Source organism: Sturnira hondurensis, unplaced genomic scaffold, assembly GCF_014824575.4.
Source record: "Sturnira hondurensis isolate 20B ecotype Veracruz unplaced genomic scaffold, ASM1482457v3 Scaffold0016273, whole genome shotgun sequence".
NCBI classification, from domain to species: Eukaryota; Metazoa; Chordata; class Mammalia; order Chiroptera; family Phyllostomidae; genus Sturnira; species Sturnira hondurensis.
Window position 1 is genome coordinate 43,440 of NW_028088904.1, and position 18,670 is coordinate 62,109.

Consider the following 18,670-nt stretch of genomic DNA (forward strand, 5'->3'; position numbering starts at 1 on the left):
AAAACTATCTTTAGTTCATTGTATGTGCTTGCTTCTGCTGTCAAATATTAATTGACTGTAAAGGTGTGAGTTTATTTCTGGGCTCTCTATTCTGTTCCATTGATCTGTGTGTCTGTTTTATGCCAATATCATGCTGTTTTGATTATTATGGCCTTCTATTGTAGTATAGTTTGATATTAGGTAGTGTGATTCTTCCAACTTTGTTCTTCTTTCTCAAGATTGCTGTTGCTATTTGGGGCCTTTTTTGGTGCCATATAAATTTTTGAGATATTTGATCTGGTTCTATGAAGTACATCTTTGGTATCTTGATAGGAATTGCATTTAATCTACAGATTGCAAGGCTGGTGGGCCTTGCCCCACCCCCTCCCGGGGAGGGGAGGGTGCCTAGGGCCTCCCACTTTCTACACTCTCAAGTCTCTTCACCAGGCCACACTAAAGTCAAGCTCAACATGATGTTCTTGCCCCGCTGATCCATCAGACCCATTGCCTTGTCTGTGGTTTTGCTGGATAGCAGCAGTGAGAATCTTGTTCGTCTATCCATGCACACCACTAATTGGATGACAGGGCATTTGACTGCCTTAAGAGAGTCATAGGTACTCCTGCCATTTACCCCTGCATCACTGAAGTCCTTCGCTCTGACATTTAGAGCACTGGGCAGAAATCATATCACGTCAACACCCACCGCAGGCCTTCATGAAGCTCTTCTCTCTTCTTCTCTCCACCTTTTATTTTAGCCTTCCTTTTTTCTGTTTCTTCAATTAATTCCCCCCTTTTATTTATTTTCTTTCCTTAATGCCATCAGTGTTTTTTTCACCTTTTCATTTTTTGTCTGTCTCCTTTCCCCCTTTGGCCCTCTTTTCCTTCCCTCTTCATTATTTTCATTTTTCTCTTTCTATTTATCATTTAATGGCTTGTTTAATGAAACAGAAGTTTATATGATTAAAGTTAACATGGCCTTTGTTACATTGTTGTATTGTTTGCACTATGGAGGCTTTATAGACTCTCACCTCATCCGTTCACATAGGTCCAAGTCCCAGACAGACGACCCCTCAAATGTTTCTGAAAATTCCAAAAAGTGCCTCACATGTATTCATGAGCAAGTCCGCTCTACCAAGGACTGCTCTCCTCCACGCACTGTTGCAGGGCACCGTCATTAAGACCGGAGATGCCCAGAACTATAGATGTGCCAGGAGCCCAGGGCAGAATGTCATCCTCTAACCTGGCAGTTACGTTGTTATAGTGGTTGTCACGAGCATTGCCTATGCCCCACGTCTTATGGAGATCTCAGTAAAGCAGCTCCTTTGAACTGCACCTTCCTTTCTTCATAGAACCCAAACATGGGTTTGTGCATCTGGCTCTAGAACATATCCCAGATCGACAGGCCCTCTGTTACCCCCAACTCAGTTGTGCACTAACAACTAAGCCCTGCTGCTGGCGCAGCTCTTTAGTCTGATCCTTCTTGCTTTGGAATGAACTGTCTGTCTCCCAGGAGGCTCCTCAGGCATTAAGCAGACTTCTTTTTAGCCTCGCCTGGCCGTGGCATTGTCCGGACACATCTCAGATCCAATGAGACACTTGACCTCAACCCAGGAGTCTACTGTGTAAGTTTGTAAAGCACATGAGTTGAAATTTGTATTTCTAACTTAAAACAAATACAAAACTCAAATTGGTTTTGTATTTTATATCCTCTAATAAACCATAACCATAATTAATTCATGTGGTTTTTCAACATATATTGTTTCACTTAATGTAAAGCATAATTTAATTTTTTGAGAGTTATTGGTTGGATGAAATGTTTGCTAATTCTAGAATATATATTAAGAATAATGTTTGTTAATAATTGATAGGCTAATTTAAAATCTATATGGAAATGAAGATGGCTAAGCATAAATATAGTGAAATAGAACAAACTGGAGTAATTATACTTCCAATATCTAGAGCTACTAAAAACCTGCACTCATCAAGACAGTTACAGTGTTGGTACAAGGACAGAAGAATAGACCAAGGAAACAGAGTAGAGCCCCAAAACAGACTCAAACCTTTCCAGTCAGTTGAAAGTGACACTGCGTTGAAGAAGGACTGTGTGTTTATCGAAAGCTGCTGGGTTAACGGGGTAACTCTTTTTGAAAAAAATGATATGTATCTTCACTCCCTGCCTCACATCACATGCAAAAATTAACTCTAGGTATCTTGTATATCTAAATGGGAGAGATAAAAAGAAAGCTTTTTAAAAAAACTAGATACCAAAAGAGAGGAAAAGGGCTAAACTTAAGGGGAAAATTATAAGTTTTGTTACATTAAAATTAAGAACTGTTCATCAAAAGGCATAAATAAAAGGGTGAAAAAGCAATCCATAGAATATTTACAATACATATTTTCAACAAAGAATTTGTGTCCTTAATATATAAACCTTCACAAGGCAATTAGAAAATGGCAGCCGACCAATAAGAAAAATAGGCGAATGACTTGGGAAGAGGATTCACACAAGGATTTAAATGATAATAAACACCTGAGAAGTGTTTAACTTCTTTAGTCATCAGAGACATGCAAGTTAAATACTGCTATACACCCACAGAAAAGTTCAAATAAGAAAGATACACAGACCCAGTGTTGGCAAAAATGTGCAGCGACAGGAACTCACATTAAAAAAAGTGTAAATTGGTGTGATACTTTGCGTAAAAGTCTGCTGGAGGTACCAGATGTGTACTGTGGTATCTACAGAAGCAGAACCCAGGTGTGTGACCCCAGCAACTCCATCCCCAGGCATATACTTTACAGAATTGTGTGCCTACATTCACCAAAAATAAAACGAGTAAGAATGTCCATAGCAACATTATTTGTGAAAGGCAATAACTAGAAACAACACAAACATCCACCAACAGTAGTATAGGTAAATAAGTGATGGTAAATTCAGGCAGTGGAATGCTACACAGCCGTGAAAATTTTAACTGATTGTTACATGCAATAACATTAACATGGATGAATCTCACAGTTGTGATATTGACTTAAAAAAGACAGACACATACACAAGCCCTGGCCAGGTGGCTCAGTTGGTTGGAGCATCATCCCATACACCAAAGGGTTGCAGGTTTGATCCCTGGTCAGGGCACACACCTGTGTTACAAGCTCGATCCCCAGTCAGGGCATATAGAGGAGGCAACCAATTGATGTTTTTTTCTCACATTAATGTCTCTCTTTCTCTTGCTCTCATCAATGAATATATCCTTAGGTGAGGATTAAAAGAAAAAGACAAAAGAGAAGGGGGAAAAAGAAACAATCTTGTTTGATGTCATTTATATGAAGTTCAAAAAACAAGTGTTGGAAGTCAGGACAGTAATTAGCTGAGGTCTTCTGGGACACTGGTTATGTTCTGCTTATTGGTGTGGGTGCCCTTTAATACTGGTGTGCTTGTTTTGTGAAAATTCTTCAAGTAGAAAACTATGCTTTGTATCTTTTTAATACATCTGTTGTACCAGCACAAAATGTTTCTTTAAAAAATTGAAAATCATCACACACAATAACCTGGAGATATTTGCATAAAAATTACAAGATTTAACTGAGATATTTGTGAGTAACATCGTTTATTGTACCAAGTTTTTACAAAAAGAAATTGCACACACACACAAAATGGAATTAGAACTTTAAAAAAATACATCAAACTAATGAGTGGTAAGAGCAATAGCAAACTTAAAATGTAGCATTTGAAATTATATTTAAGAGTTTTGTTCAGAAATGACACAACAGAGTAGTTTAAAAAGTAACTTTACATTTAATAAAATATATGTGCAATTATTTCCAAATGTACATGATTTGATATTTTTACTTATTGAAGTCATATACAACACTGGAATCTTATGTAGGTTAACACATAACACAAGGCAATTTTAATTTCAAGTAAATTTTCATTGGCAATACTGGATTAAAATATGCTTATTATTCAAAAACTGTATATAAGAGCCAGTATTCCTAGAGTGTGTTTGGGAAACTAGCCAAATAGACTGGTCTTATATAGCCGCAAATGGAACCAGGATTTCACAAAATTCTAGCCTTATTATAAAGGGTAACTTTCCTTCAACTAATAAAAAAATAATCAGTGCATATTTCCCCTATTGAACAGAGGTATTCATCCATTTTCTGCAAGACTACTGTACTTATTCTTTAGCGATATGATTTGTTGCCAGTATAAGCAGGTATCACTGTGAGAATAAGATAATCTTATAACCCCAGTTATACTGTACCCAATGTAGGGAGAAATCTATTCTAAATCAATTAAAGGCAGAATAATCGATGAGAAGAAAGAATATTGTAACATCACAGTCCATTACAATGCACTCAAATTCTAATGGGCAAAATGAGGGGGTGGTGATCATGATTCTTTTAGTTACCGATTTGATATTATCACTGATAATATTCCTTCAGAATTAGACATATTGTTTCACTTTTTTTTAAGGTAAAGCTTTACTTCTTAGCTAAAGGCTTTTAAAAACTATTTTATTTATCTTTAGAGGGGAAGGGAAGGAGAGAGGAAGGAAACATCAATGTATGGTTGCTTCTCATGCACCCCTTGCAGAGAACTGGCCCCTGCCGGAAACTGGCCTGCAACCCAAGCATGTGCCCTGACTGGGAATCAAACCACGATAGTCTGGTTCTCAGGCCCGCACTCAATCCACTGAACTACACCAGCCAGGGCTTGTTTCACATTGTATTAGAAACAGAGATAAAACATGTTGCCTTTGGAGAGCCAAACACATTTGGGAATTTCACACAGCTGTACCAAAGGTGTAATATAATTGCCTCAACCATGCAAGACATTATTTTAGTTGGGGACCTGAGCATTTATTTTTGTCTAGAAATAAAGTACAACTTCAGCCCTCGCTGTTGTAGCTCAGTGGATTGAGCGCAGTCTGCAAGCCACATAATCGCGGTTCGATTCTCAGTCAGGGCACATGCCTGGGTTGCAGGCCAGTTCCCAGGAGGGGACTCACGAGAGGCAACCGCACATTGATACTTATCGCCTTCTCTCCTTCCCTTCCCCTCTAAAGATAAATAAATAAAATCTTAAAAAAAAAAGTACAACTTCATTCACTCAAGTGTGAATTATGTGGGAACAGTCCACAGGGCCACAGCCTCTATATTATATATAATATCTACAAAATTGTTGATGGTCAGAAAAGATGAAGCAAAACTAAAAAATTTAAACATGTTCTGGCTTAAAATATACATTTGTAAAAACCTATTTGTTTTCAATGTGTATATTCCAATCCATTTTGTTGTTGTTGGTATTCAGTTGTTTTAGAATGTTTTGTCTTAAAAAACTCATCTTAAGGACTTCTGGCCAAGATGAAGGCATAGATGGAAACACTGTGCCTCCTCGCACAACCAAAATTAAGGACAACAAAGATTTAGAAACGAAAACACAACCAGGACAGAAAGAAACTTGAACTGTACAGAAGTCCTACAACCATTCATCCAGACCAGTAAGAGGGGCGGAGTCGGTGGCGGGTGGAGAAAGGCTGCTGCAGGAAAAAGTGGTAGCTGGCAGACCTGGGCATACAGACAGCATGGGGCTAGCAGATGCCAGGCACAGGGAGGAAATGAGCATACCCAGTGAGGCGTGCAAGGCCACTGGCTGACTATGGTCACACATTGAAGCCCAGATAAACAAGGCAAAAATGGGCAGCCAGACAGACTGTGATACCCAGGGCCCCAGTGCCAGGAAATAAAGCCTAAAAGCACTGATTGAAAACATGTGTGGGGGCAGAGGTTCCGGGATAGACTCCCAGCCTCATAGGAGAGTTTGTTGGAGAGACCCACAGGGTCCTAGAAAGTACACAAGCCACCCACATGGTAACCAGCACCAGAAGGACACAATTGGCTTGTGGGAAGCTGCAGGAGGGACTGAAATACGTGTGGAGCAAGCGCCATTGTTCCTTCTGGTTTCACAACCCAGCGACTAGGTTGCCTCGCCCTGGTGAACAACTAAGGCTCCGCCCCTCATCCATAACAGGCATGTCAAGACCAAAAAAAAAAAAAAAGGCCCAAATGAAAGAACAGATCCAAGCTCCACAACAAATACAACTAAGTAACAAAGAGATAGCCAACCTATCAGATGCACAGTTCAAAACACTGGTCATCAGGATACTCACAGAACTGGTTGATTTTGGTCGCAAATTAGATGAACAAATGAAAGCTACACTAAGGGAAACGAAGGGAAATGCACAGGGAACCAACAGTGATGGAAAGGAAATTGGGACTCAGATCAAGGGAGTAGACCAGAAGGAAGAAAGAAACAACCAAACAGAAAACAATGAAGAAACAAGAATTCAAAAAAATGAGGAGAAGCTTAGGAACCTCCAAGATATCTTTAAACATTCCAACATCCAAATTATAGGGGTACCAGAAGGGAAAGAGGAAGAGCAAGAAGTGGAAAAGTTATTTGAACAAATAATAAAGGAGAACTTCCCCAATCTGGAAAAGGAAATAGACTTCCATGAAGTCCAGAAAGCTCAGAGTCCCAAAGAAGTTGGACCCAAGGAGGAACACACCAAGGCACATTATAATTACATTGCCCAAGATTAAAATGAAGGGGAGCCCTGGCTGGTGTAGCTCAATGGATTGAGTGCGGGCCTGTGAACCACACGATCGCGGTTCGATTCCCAGTCAGGGCATATGCCTGGGTTGCAGGCCAGTTCCCAGCAGGGGACTCACAAGAGGCAACCATACACTGATGTTTCTCTCCTTCTCTCCTTCCCTTTCCCTCTAAAGATAAATAAATAAAATCTTTTAAAAAATAAAATAAAATGAAGGGGAGAATTCTAGAAGCAGCAAGATATAAGGGGACAGTCACCTACAAAGGAGTTCCTACCAGACTGTCAGCTGATTTCTCAAAAAAGACCTTATAGGCAAGAAGGGGCCAGAAAAAAAGTATTTCAAGTCATGAAATGCAAGGACCTCCACCCAAGGTTGCTCTGTCCAGCAAAGCTTTTATTTAGAATGGAAGGGCAGACAAAGTGTTTCTCAGATAAGTACAAGTTCAAGGAGTTCATCATCACCAAGCCCTCATTATATGAAATGTTAAAGGGACTTATCTAAGAAAAAGAAGATAAAAATATGATCAGTGAAAGGACAGCAAACTCACAGTTATTAACAACCACACCTAAAACAAAAACAAACTAAGCAAACAAATAGAACAGGAACAGAACCACAAAACTGGAGATGACATGGTGGGTTAGCAGCAGGGGAGTGGAAGGAGGAGAGGGGGGGTAAAGGTACAGAGAATAAGTAGCATAGATGGTGGGGAGAAAATAGACAGGGGGAGGGCAAGGGTAGTGTGGGAAATATAGAAGCTAGAGAACTTATGACACATGGACATGAAGTAAAGGGGGGGAATGTGGGTGGGAGGGGGTGTGCAGGGTGGAGGGGAATGAAGGGGGGAATGGGACAACTGTAATGGCATAATCCATAAAATATAAAAAACTCATCTTAAACATATTTATATTCAGATTGAAAACTTATTAGATTTTTTTGAAAGATGCTCAGAATTTAGTTAAATATCATTTACTTTACACACTGCTACATTTTAGAGAAAAACAAACTTGTTTTAATCACCATAGTCTTATATAAACATATCAAAATTGTTTTTTGTTCAAAATAACATAATTTTTGTGTTAAATTTTAAATATCCCATACCGCTCTGTACTCTACCTAATGATTATTTTTATAAGCTAAGTTAAAATTGCATTTTAAACTAGAGATAGTCTTTCTTATGTTTTTATTTGATCTTAATTGTGATCCATGGTTATCATATAAAAAGTGAATTTATAAACCATATTAATATTATTGCTTCATCTCTGTAAGTCAATGTTTTAAAAATATATCAGCCTAGTTCTGTAGTTTAGAAGTGAACCATCTCAATTCTGACTTCTTGTTAAGTGTATGGTCAATATAGCATTCATTACTAAGTATTAAGCAAATTTGCATTTAAAAAACATTTTTGATATATTGACCAAAAGTGATTTTTGAGGCTTTTATTGATAAATGCATTAACAATTATATTTCAGCATTTACTCAGAGTGCCCTTACACTGTGAACGGCACAGCCCATGGGTATCCACGCCAGTCAGAAATAGATCTTTTTTATGATAATCTCTGATAAGTGAACTGGCCACAGAGTCTGAGGGGCCACGCCTGCCCTGACTGGGCAGGGCTAGCCCATGCCCACGTGAGCATCGTTGGCGAATGTCATGGAGGTACAGCAGCACAACGTGGACAGATCCTGAACATCGCTGGGTCACCAGGATAATTCTCACCATTTTGCACAGTTTAGAGGTAAGCTATTTATTTTATAAATAAAGCCTAGAAACAATCTTAAGTGCCTCTCTTTTAACAGCTAAGAGGTTAAAAAATCAAAGTGTTTTTAAAATTCTAACAGAAAAAGAATGAGTGTTTCAAGTCCAGAGAAACAGTCAATGCAGAAAACGCTTGCATAGAAGTACATTGGCAGTCCCGTAGTCCTGCTTACAGCCACCTCCTGAGCCCACTTTCAGGTAGCAAGTCTACGCATAGCCTGTGGAAACAAAAGAGAAACAGAATGAATTCCCAAGTCTTTTTACACATATGTTTTGATAATGCTGATTGCTTACATTGAACCATCTCAGGTGTATATTGTCATAATTTATTATGATGGGTAAAAATTTTGTAACTTAACATATTTTAAGTATATTTTATTGAATATGCGATTACAGTTGTCCCACTTTTTTCTCCCCTTTATCCCCCTTGGCTGTGCACCCCCCTCACTATCATTCCCCCCCCCCCAACCATTGTTCATGTCCATGGGTCATACATAAGTTCTTTGGCTTCTCCATTTCCCATACTATTTATAACATTCCCCTATTTTGTACCTACCAATTATGTTTCTTATTCCCTGTACCTTTTCCCTTATCCTCCTCTTCCCTACTCCCCACTGATAGCCCTCCATGTGATCTCCATTTCTGTGATTCTGTTCTGTTCTAGTTGTTTGCTTAGTTTGTTTTTGTTTTTGTTTGTATCAGTTGTTGATAGTTATAAATTTGTTGTCATTTTACTGTTCATATTTTTGATCTTCTTATTCTTAGAAGGACCCTTTAACATTTGATATAATTTAACAGGGCTTGGTGATGATGAAGTCCTTTCACTTGACCTTATCTGGGAAGCACTTTATCCGTCCCTCCATTCTAAATGATTGCTTTGCTGGACAGAGTAATCTTGAATGTAGGTCCTTGCCTTCCATGACTTTGAATACTTCATTCTAGCCCCTTTTTGCCTGTAAGATTTCTTTTCGGAAATCAACTGATAGTCTTATGGAAATTCCATGTAGGTAACTCTCTTCTTTTCCCTTGCTGCTTTTAAGATTCTCTCCTTGTCTTTAATCTTGGGCAATTTAATTATGATGTGTCTTGGTGTATTCCTCCTTGGGTCCAAATTCTTTGGGACTCTCTGAGCTTCCTGGACTTCCCAGAAGTCTATTTCCTTTGCCAGATTAGGGAAGTTCTCCTTCATTATTTTTTTAAATAAGTTTCCAATTTCTTGCTCTTCCTCTTCTCCTTCTGTCACCCTTATGATTCAGATGTTAGAACATTTAAAGTTGTCCCAGAGGTTCCTAAGCCTCTCCTCGTTTTCTTGAATTCTTGTTTCTTCATTCTGTTCCAGTTGAATATTTATTTCTTTCTTTTGTTCCAAATCATTGATTTGAGTCCCAGTTTCCTTCCCTTCACCTGTTCCCTGTATATTTTGCTTCGTTTCACTTTGCATAGCCTTCACTTCTTCCTCAAATTTGTGACCAGACTCAACTATTTCTGTGAGCATCCTCATTACTAGTGTTTTGAACTAGTTCTATTTTTGGAGCTTTGATCTGTACCTTCATTTTTTTTCTCAGCACACCTGTTAAGGAGTGGAGCCTTAGGTATTCACCAGGGCAGGGCAACCCACTTTGCTGCTTGTGCAGCTGTATGTTGGGGAGGGGTCTGAGAGGGAACAATGCTGCTTGCTCTGCTCTCCCCCGGCTTTCAGCCATTTTCTCCACTACCCACAAGCAAATTTGGCCCTTCTAGTGCTGATTCCTGTGTGGGTGGATCTGGTACATTCTAGGACCCTGTGGGTCTCTCCAACAAACTCTTCTGTGAGGCTGGGAGTTTCTCCTGCTGCCAACCCCCCACAGGTTTTTACAACCAGAGGTTTTGAGGCTTTAGTTTTCCACGCTGGAACCCTCGGTTCTGTTCTCAGTCTTGCTCCCCAGTTGTTCCTCTCAGCTTATCAGCACACAAATGTGAGACTGCCTGGTCTGTCGCCTTGCTGCATGTCCTTTCCACCCCTCTTACCGGCCTGAATGAACGTTTCTTCTTTAACTCCTTGGTTGTTGGACTTCCACACAGTTCAATTTTCTGGCAGTTTTGGTTGTCTTGTTTTTGAATTTGTTGTTGTTCTTTTGGTTTTGCAAGGAAGCAGTGTGTATACACCTGTGCCTCCTACTTGGCCAGAAGTCCACTGTAACTCATCATACTTTAATTTGAATTATTTAAAAACGGTTAATACTACTTATTGAGTACTTACTATGTATCCTTTAATTTTCACAATTCTTTGAAGTATTATTATCTGTAGTTTACATGAAGACAGGATAAATAATTTGCCCTGGGCTACATAGCCCGTTAAGTAGCAGAATCATGGTTTGCACTCAAATCCATCCATTTCTAAAGTCCATGCCCTTAAAATCATACTGCTATACTGCCTCATGGTCTACAGGACTCATACCTGAATAATCTTTTTATGTGGCAATCAAAAGTGCTTCTACTAATGGCAGTTTCTTAGGTCCCAACTGTGATGTATGAGTTTCTACTCAACTGAGTTGGCCCGCTATCCATCGTCACGAAGTGACACTGAGCTGACACTACACAGCTCAGTGACTATGTTCCTGGGCTCCCTAAGCTGATGGGCTAAGATGCAGAACCTCAGATTTCACCCTAGCAGTGTATTTCCCCCTCAGAAGTTTTCTCTCCTGTCATGCTCACTATCTGGTTTTACCACAGGGCTTTGAATATATGCTTTTCAACATTTTTATCAGGACCTGGCATAAGGCAGAGAAGGAATGCTTCTCAGATTTACATATGATACCAGTGGGGGTGCATAATTATTATGCTGGATGATAGATTCAGAATTCAAGAGGATGTCAATCAATGGGAACAAACAAGATGTAATTTATCAGAAATGTGTGGTCCTGCGCTAGAGGTCAAAAGTCAATTACATAAATGTAAATGGAGAACCCAGCTGGATGACAATGTGTGTAAAAATGCCCAAGTCTCTTAGCTGACCCCTGTAATAGCAGCATAGATTTTGAGGTTACTATAAACACATTTTTAAGTCATCAAGGTAGGTCGCGGTCGTGTAATCATCATGTTGGCCCGTCCCTGTCTGAGGCGTTGTGTTCCCTTCTTTGGCAGAGGAGCATCGACAAAGTTTGTGTCTGAAAGGAATGATGGGGGGGTCCCACCTGGGGCAGAGTTTGGTGGAGACCTGAGAGATACTCTCAGATATTCAAGGGCTGTTTAGTGGAAGGGCTTGTGTTGCTGGAAAAGAGAGAGCTCAGTCGCCAGTTTAACTTGGTATTAGAGAAAGGCCAAATCTAATTTTGTAAGCACAAGTAACACTTGGACACGTTCAAGCATGCAACAAGCTCCCTGGAAAAGCTCCTAGCTACCAATGTCTGGAAACACTCACACAAAACCTGAATGAACATCCTTAGACATCGTGTATGAGGGATTTCTGCATGGGCTAAGGTGTGAGACTATTTGCTTTCTCAGGCATCTTTCATCTTTAAAATTCTGTGATCTTCTTTTGTTAGTCTCATTTTACCCTGTGGTGGAGCCACAAAGTTTATCCAGATTACTACAAGTTTCAATCAAGTTTCCTAGGAATTGACTCATGCCCCCAAGGGCATCAGAAATACATAAAATCAGTCTTTTCTAAGCCATTATCAGTCAGGTGAGGAAAGTCATGAGGTTCCTGTGTCACACAGACTATTTCTGAAGTTTATGAAACTTCTGGATTAGAAATTTCCTCCACTGGGGCGGGGGTCGGGTGGGGAGTGTGGGCTGGGATGGGAGTAAAAGACAGAAAACTGTACTTGAACCATAATTAAATAAATTTTTAAAAAATTTAAAAAAGAAATTTCCTCCAATCACCCTTCCTCTGTTCTTTAGGTCTCTGGAAGAAAAAGTACACTGAGGCTTAGACAAAAAAAACAGGACTAAAGTGTTGGCTGCTTCCGGTCACGGATTATCCTGTAAACCTGGGCCAGGAGGTCCCCAGGTTCTTTCTGTCTTCAAGGGGAAATTCTTGTTTTCTATTTCCCTCATTCTATTACACCATCCTTTAGGTATCTTTTAAAATTATTTTTTATGAATAGCTTGTATCAGACATAGTTACTACATGTATTATTCTATTTATTCAAGATTTCATCTAAATTATTTTCTTTGAAAGAAAATAATGCTCATACCTCATCCTCAGCATTAAGTTCTTCTTCAATCCGTTCAGCTTCCATTAATTCAAGAGGATCTTTGTGGTCTTGGATGAGGGAGATCTTGACAAAGAGAACACAGAGAATATTTGCTGAAAATATAATAGCAACAACCCACCCGATAAACCACTGAAAATTACTCAAAGCCCTGCTGGTGCTTCTCATATAATAATCTTCTTGTCCTTTTGTATTTCTCACTTACAATTTTCCCTGTACCCCTTTTCTCACATTCAAGTTTGAACTGCCACAGTTTTCCATCGTTAACCTCCTTTCAACTCTCTTTCCCAGGCTCTGAAGGGCAGTTACCCTTCTGCCTGAGTGACGCAATAGTCAAAGTGTCTTTATTTCAAAGGCTAAACTGAGAGCACTTAGTGCAGTGTTAAGCATGCACCGAATGGGCTCCTGACTGATGACGATAACCAGTCACAAGTTAAACTGGTTGGATATTAATTTTGTTGGAGATGGAAATCAACATCTATGGAGCAAGATGGTTTTTCAAGAAAGTTCTGCTTTTTAACAGTAAATCAACAACAGAGGAAACCAATAACATTTTGAGCTTTATCTGATACATAAAGAAGGATATTCCCAAAGCAACTCCAAATGTATATCAAGATAAAAGTGACATTTCAAAGAGCTTTTCAGCTATTTTTCACCTCACAAATAAATAATCCAATTCTCTTTGCTAGCATGGAAATGAATTAGATCCCAGGCCCTGTGCAGATGGTCAAACATAATGAAAAAAAGAGGATAGGTGTAACTACAAATTGGGACAGTCCTGGGATAGCCCTTGTGATGGTCCCATCACTGCATCCACAACATCCATAACACACGTTACCCTTCCTGAAGAAAAGGAAACTGCCCCATGCAGGGCTTTGTGCTAGACACTGAGGGTACGCAGACGCATGAGGCTGCCGACCTGAGAGGCTACCCCTAGTGCTCAACCCACTATCCAGTGAACCAGTAAGTGTATTCAGTTATACTCAGTTATACTCAGTCTGACACTCGTTCAGGGTGAAAAATCCATCCAAGGCCCGATGATGCCTCCCTGATTACAAACGGTGTTGAGTCTAATGCTGGTAGGGGCTCTGTCATCGGTGGGTTTTGTGACATTTGTGGGATCCAAGATCTTGGATCAGAGCAAGGTATAAACAAACAAAATAACTGTTTTCACATTGAGAAAGAAGTTGACACTTTGGTTCTATTTTACTTTTAATGAGAGGCCTTTTTAAGATACTTTATAAGATCCTGTTTTGTTGTCACCTATAAGTTAGAGAGTTTTAAGTTAGATAGAAAAAGTTTTATGAGTTTTCAAAAATGAGCATTTTGCTTGCATGTAGCTTTTCCCCCCATAGATTTGTGGTTTTACTACTTCCCTTTTTTTTCCCTTTTTTGTATTTCAGATACAGATCTTGGTGTTTAGAACCCCTAGGTTTCTCTCCCACAGCAGTAGGCTGAGCAATATCTCCACTAACAATAGCTTAAAAGCATAATGTGCTATTGTTTTCGAAATTAGTGTTACTTCAGACATTAACTTCCAGTTCACAATAAGAATCTATCTTAACTTGGTGGGGTAAGGAAGCAATTTAAAATATAGCAGATTGGGTCACTGAAATAATTATTATTGTTATTTTTATAGGTATTTGGAGACCAAAATGGTTTCCAAAATTCTCTGGCAGGGCTGATGAGAGAAGAGATTCTTATATCAGGCCCACCAGTAGGCTCAGGCCCATGCCCAGACCAGAAAGCTCAGTGACCCCCGGCATCTGACAAGAGAACTAACAAAATAAAGAATTTCATAGGAAATCAGGCTTTATTGTGTTTTGTGGGGGATAACTGAGTCCTGGCTAATTCATGTCCTTTATTTTTTTCTTTTTCAAAGATCACTTATGACCTTTGACATATATAATAAAGAGTTTCTAGATTGCTAAGAATTTAAACTGCATTTGTAGATACAAATCCGAGAAGACCTGAGATTCAGTGCCTACATTCTAAAAAGGCAGTATAGCTAAAGCTACTTTTATTAGTAAAAAACCTACATGTGATAGAACTATCATGTATTGAGTACTAGGTCGTCCCAGGTGCTTTCATATAAACTATCATATTTAGTCTTCATATCTACCCAGCAAAGTAAATGTTTTCACTTCCATTTTACTGATGAGAAAACTTAGGCTCTGAGAAGTTAACCACTGGCTTGACATCCCACTAGAATGGAATTTAAACCCAAATTTGTGGAACTCCTGCCACTTACAGAAATAATGATAGCTCAGGAAAGACACATAGGTAGAAAGATTAAATGTTTACCGTTTCTAGAATGGAATCTTGAATTTCTCGGGATTTAACTTGGTGCTGTACATGGAGGACAGCATCGTGGACAGTCAGAAAAAATATGTCCTTTCTGTTATCATTAAAGAAGCCACATTTCTCCAGCTTTTCTATTACATGATCTTCAAAAGAAAGATATAGTGCTTAGTTAGTTTCCAACAAAAGATAATTTTGTAACATGAACCAATACTAAGGTTTGGTAGTTCCTTCCTGCTTTTAATTCTTTTCTCATTTCCAAAATGTGACCCTGCTATACACTGAGTTTCATTTCCAGTAGCACACGTCATGGTTATACCGTAACTGGTTGTAGTAAATGGCCCTGGTTCCTGACCAGATCCCTTTTGCTAGAGTCCCCATCCTCCAGCTGCTAATGTGAGTCTGGCTGCTAACGGTTCTAGCTGTGGCCTTCTCTGGAGAACATTCCTGGACCAACGGGCACCGTGTCACCTGAAAAGGCCTGGGAGGTTGACACCCCCACCCTTGGGTGGCCTGCAGCACTGACGGACTGATATGGGGGTAAAAAGGCCTGCTTTGCTGCCTCCAGGAGGAATAACCCTCTGGTGCTTTTCCTGCTGTGTGGCCCCTGTGAAATTAGGCTAAGGTAGACTTTTGCAACCATATCTTTGTCCAGCTTCTTCCCAGCCCTATCCTGCTCCCCTCACTCCTTCATGAATTTTTCTGACAGCCAGTTTTTTTTCAGATCTCAGTAAATCACTTGTGCAACAGCCCTTAACTCAGCCTCTGGTTCTAGAGAACTCGGCCTAAACATTAGTATTTCCCCACATGCATACACTTGCCCATAGACACAGAATCACACCCTGGAGGATCCTCTAGCTTTAAGGGATCTAAGTCATCTCCAGCTCTGCTCTCCCTAAGACAGTTCTCCCACGGCGATCGGCACTGTTGGCAGGATCAGCTGCCATGCGTTACCAGCTCTGTGGCACAACTGGAAGTAACACCTCCCTAGGTACAAATATGCCCTCAGTGGGGCTGCTTAGTGGGTAGAGTTCTGTGTGTGGCGATGAAAACTTTTGGTGAGAGATAGTTGTGGTGGTTGCACAACATTGTAAATATACTTACTGTGCCACTGAAACAAATGCCACTCGAATGTGACTCAAAGAACAAATGCTATTATGCACTTTACCATAATAAAAAAACATTGGTCATGATATATCCATATTCCCAGATAGGAGAAAGGGCTTAGGGAAAAGTCTTATAGATAGATATGTACATATACGCAGTTACCTTGAAACGATGCAAAGTACACATTTACATCAATTCTTTGGAATTCTTTGACAATCTAAAAATTTAAAAAGGAGAATTTGAGTAACTTGACCTGCCCATAATTTAGTAGCATTCAGTTACTTGCTCAGAAGAAGCTTCAATATTTTCATGCTTAAATGGGACTTTGAGGAAAGTTCATTATTGGAAAACCACAGAGGTTTTCAACGTGGAGTGATGACATGATTAGGGATGAAAAGACCATATCTCAAGAGGTGGCAACATCCAGTGCTGGATGCCACAAAGGTGCCTGATAAATATCTGGAGAAGAAAGTAAAGAAGGGGGCACAGGGGGCTTCCTGATACAGCCTCCGAAGATCAGAGACAACACTGAGTTTCTATCTTTGAATGGAAAATATGTGGCTGTAGATATGTGGCCATCAGATCCAGAATGTAAAACCTGACCTAAAAACAAAAGGCTCTGTATTTTGACTATAGCAGTCTTAGTGTCCTGATTGTGATTTTGGATGTTAGTTTTGCAAGATGTTACCATTGGGAGAAACTGGGTACGGGGCACAGAGGATCTCTCTGTATTTCTTAAAACTTCATGGGAACCTACAGTTACCTCAAACTGAAAAGTTCAATTTAAAAAATCAATATGCAAGACCTGTAGGCAATAATAAAATAGAACTTGGAAGAGAAGTTTCTGGGGAGAAGATCATGACCTCTATGTAAGTATAAATGTTGAATTGTTCACAATTATCATTATAGCATTTGAAAGCAATTATTTGTTAAGTGTGAAAAATATTCTGTCATGAAATATATCAAGACTCTTCCCAAAAGTCAGTCACTAAACCTTTGGCCAACACAACCTACAACGCATCTGAGCCAATGCCCAGAGTGAAATGCACAATGAAAACAAGAAAATGCTCTCAAATGAGCTAATGACCAGGTCTGCTAAGAGAACTGGAAGAGGACCTGTCACCATTGTATCATTTTCTTTTGTCAAGTATAAATACTTTCTATAGTACCTGCATTCTGGAATGATTTCCTACTCTTGCAAAGCAGCCAAAAAGCCCCAGCTAAGCTAAACCTCAGCTGAGGGTCAGTTCCATATTATTGTATCTGATTGTTGGTGTCTTTAACCTTCTTACTTTTCTGCCTAACCTGCTTGATACCTGCTGGAAGCTTCACTTAAACTTAACACTCCTAATCAAATGGGGACCCCAGTCTGTCTGCTTTGGAGCACTTAGTACAGTTGTTATTTAAAAGATTACTTAATGTCCAGCCAGGTCAGAGGCCTAGGTAGATACACCGCCTACTCACAGAACCAAAAGAAGGACAACAAGTATAAAAACAAAAAATAACCAGAACTTCCAGAAAAATCAAGTTGTATGGAACTCCAACAACCAAGGAGTTAAAGAAGAAACATTCATTCAGGCTGGTAGGAGGGGGCGAGATGGGTAGCCAGGGAGAAGAGGAGATGGCAAGGTGGCAGCTGGCCGTCCCACATTTGTGTGTAGATAAACCAAGAGGAACAACTGGGAAGTGAGACATACTGGGCAACCCAGGGTTCCAGTGTGGGGAAATAAAGCCTCAAAACCTCTGAGTGTAAAAACCTGTGGGGTTGCAGTGGTGGGAGAAACTCACAGCCTCACAGGACAGTTCATTGGAGAGACCCACAGGGTCCTAGAATGTATACAAACCCACCCATCCAGGAATCAACACCAGAGGGCCCAATTTGCTTGTGGGTAGCAGGGGAAGTGACTGAAAGTTAACAGAGAGATGAGCAAGTTCCCTTTCTGACCCCTCCCCCACAAACAGCAACACAGTGCAGCAAAGTGGGTTGCCCCACCCTGGCAAATACCTAAGGCTCCACCCCTTACAACGTATCAGCTGCATCAAGACAGAAAAATATGGCCCAAATGAAAGAACAAATCAGAACTCCAGAAATAGAACTAAGTGATGAAGAGATAGCCAACTTATAAGATGCACAGCTCAAAACACTGGTTGGTAATCAGGATGCTCACAGAATTGGTTGAGTATGGTTGCAAAATGGAGCCCCCATTTTTTTTGCATTTTTAAATATATTTTATTGTTTATGCCATTACAGTTGTCTCATTCCCCCCTTCCCTCCCCTCCACCCTGCACACCCCTCCCCCACCATTTCCCCCCTTTCGTTCACGTCCATGTGTCACAAGTTCTTTAGATTCTGTATTTCTCATAGTATTCCTACCCTCCCCCCTGTCTATTGTCTACTTACCGTCTATGCTACTTATTCTCTGTACCTTCTCCCCCCTTCTCCTCCTCCCACTCCCCTGTTGCTAACTCTCTATGTGATCTCCATTTCTATGTTTCCGCTCCTGATCTAGCTGTCCTCTTAGTTTGCTTTTGTTTTAGGTGTGGTTGTTAATAACTGTGAGTTTGATGTCCTTTCACTGTTCATATTTTTTATCTTCTTTTTCTTAGATAAGTCCCTTTAACATTTCATATAATAAGGGTTTGGTGATGATGAACTCCTTGAACTTGACCTTATCTGAGAAGCATTTTATCTGCCCTTCCATTCTAAATGAAAGCTTTG

General features: G+C 40.0%; 1 protein-coding gene across 5 annotated transcripts in view; it reads right to left on the reverse strand.

Annotated features, from left to right (window-relative positions):
* Nucleotides 1–8,021: 8,021 nt before the first annotated feature.
* SLC26A4 (solute carrier family 26 member 4) overlaps nucleotides 8,022–18,670 on the reverse strand; it is a 50,236-nt gene continuing 39,587 nt past the window's right edge. For all 5 annotated transcript variants that reach the window (XM_037065856.1, XM_037065855.1, XM_037065857.1 and 2 more), the window contains 4 exons: nucleotides 16,114–16,168; nucleotides 14,848–14,990; nucleotides 12,526–12,609; nucleotides 8,022–8,565 (listed from right to left, as the gene is read on the reverse strand). In XM_037065856.1, coding sequence (XP_036921751.1) covers nucleotides 8,542–8,565; nucleotides 12,526–12,609; nucleotides 14,848–14,990; nucleotides 16,114–16,168 — 306 coding nt within the window. In that variant the 3' untranslated portion in view covers nucleotides 8,022–8,541. The remainder of the gene's footprint in view (nucleotides 8,566–12,525; nucleotides 12,610–14,847; nucleotides 14,991–16,113; nucleotides 16,169–18,670) is intronic.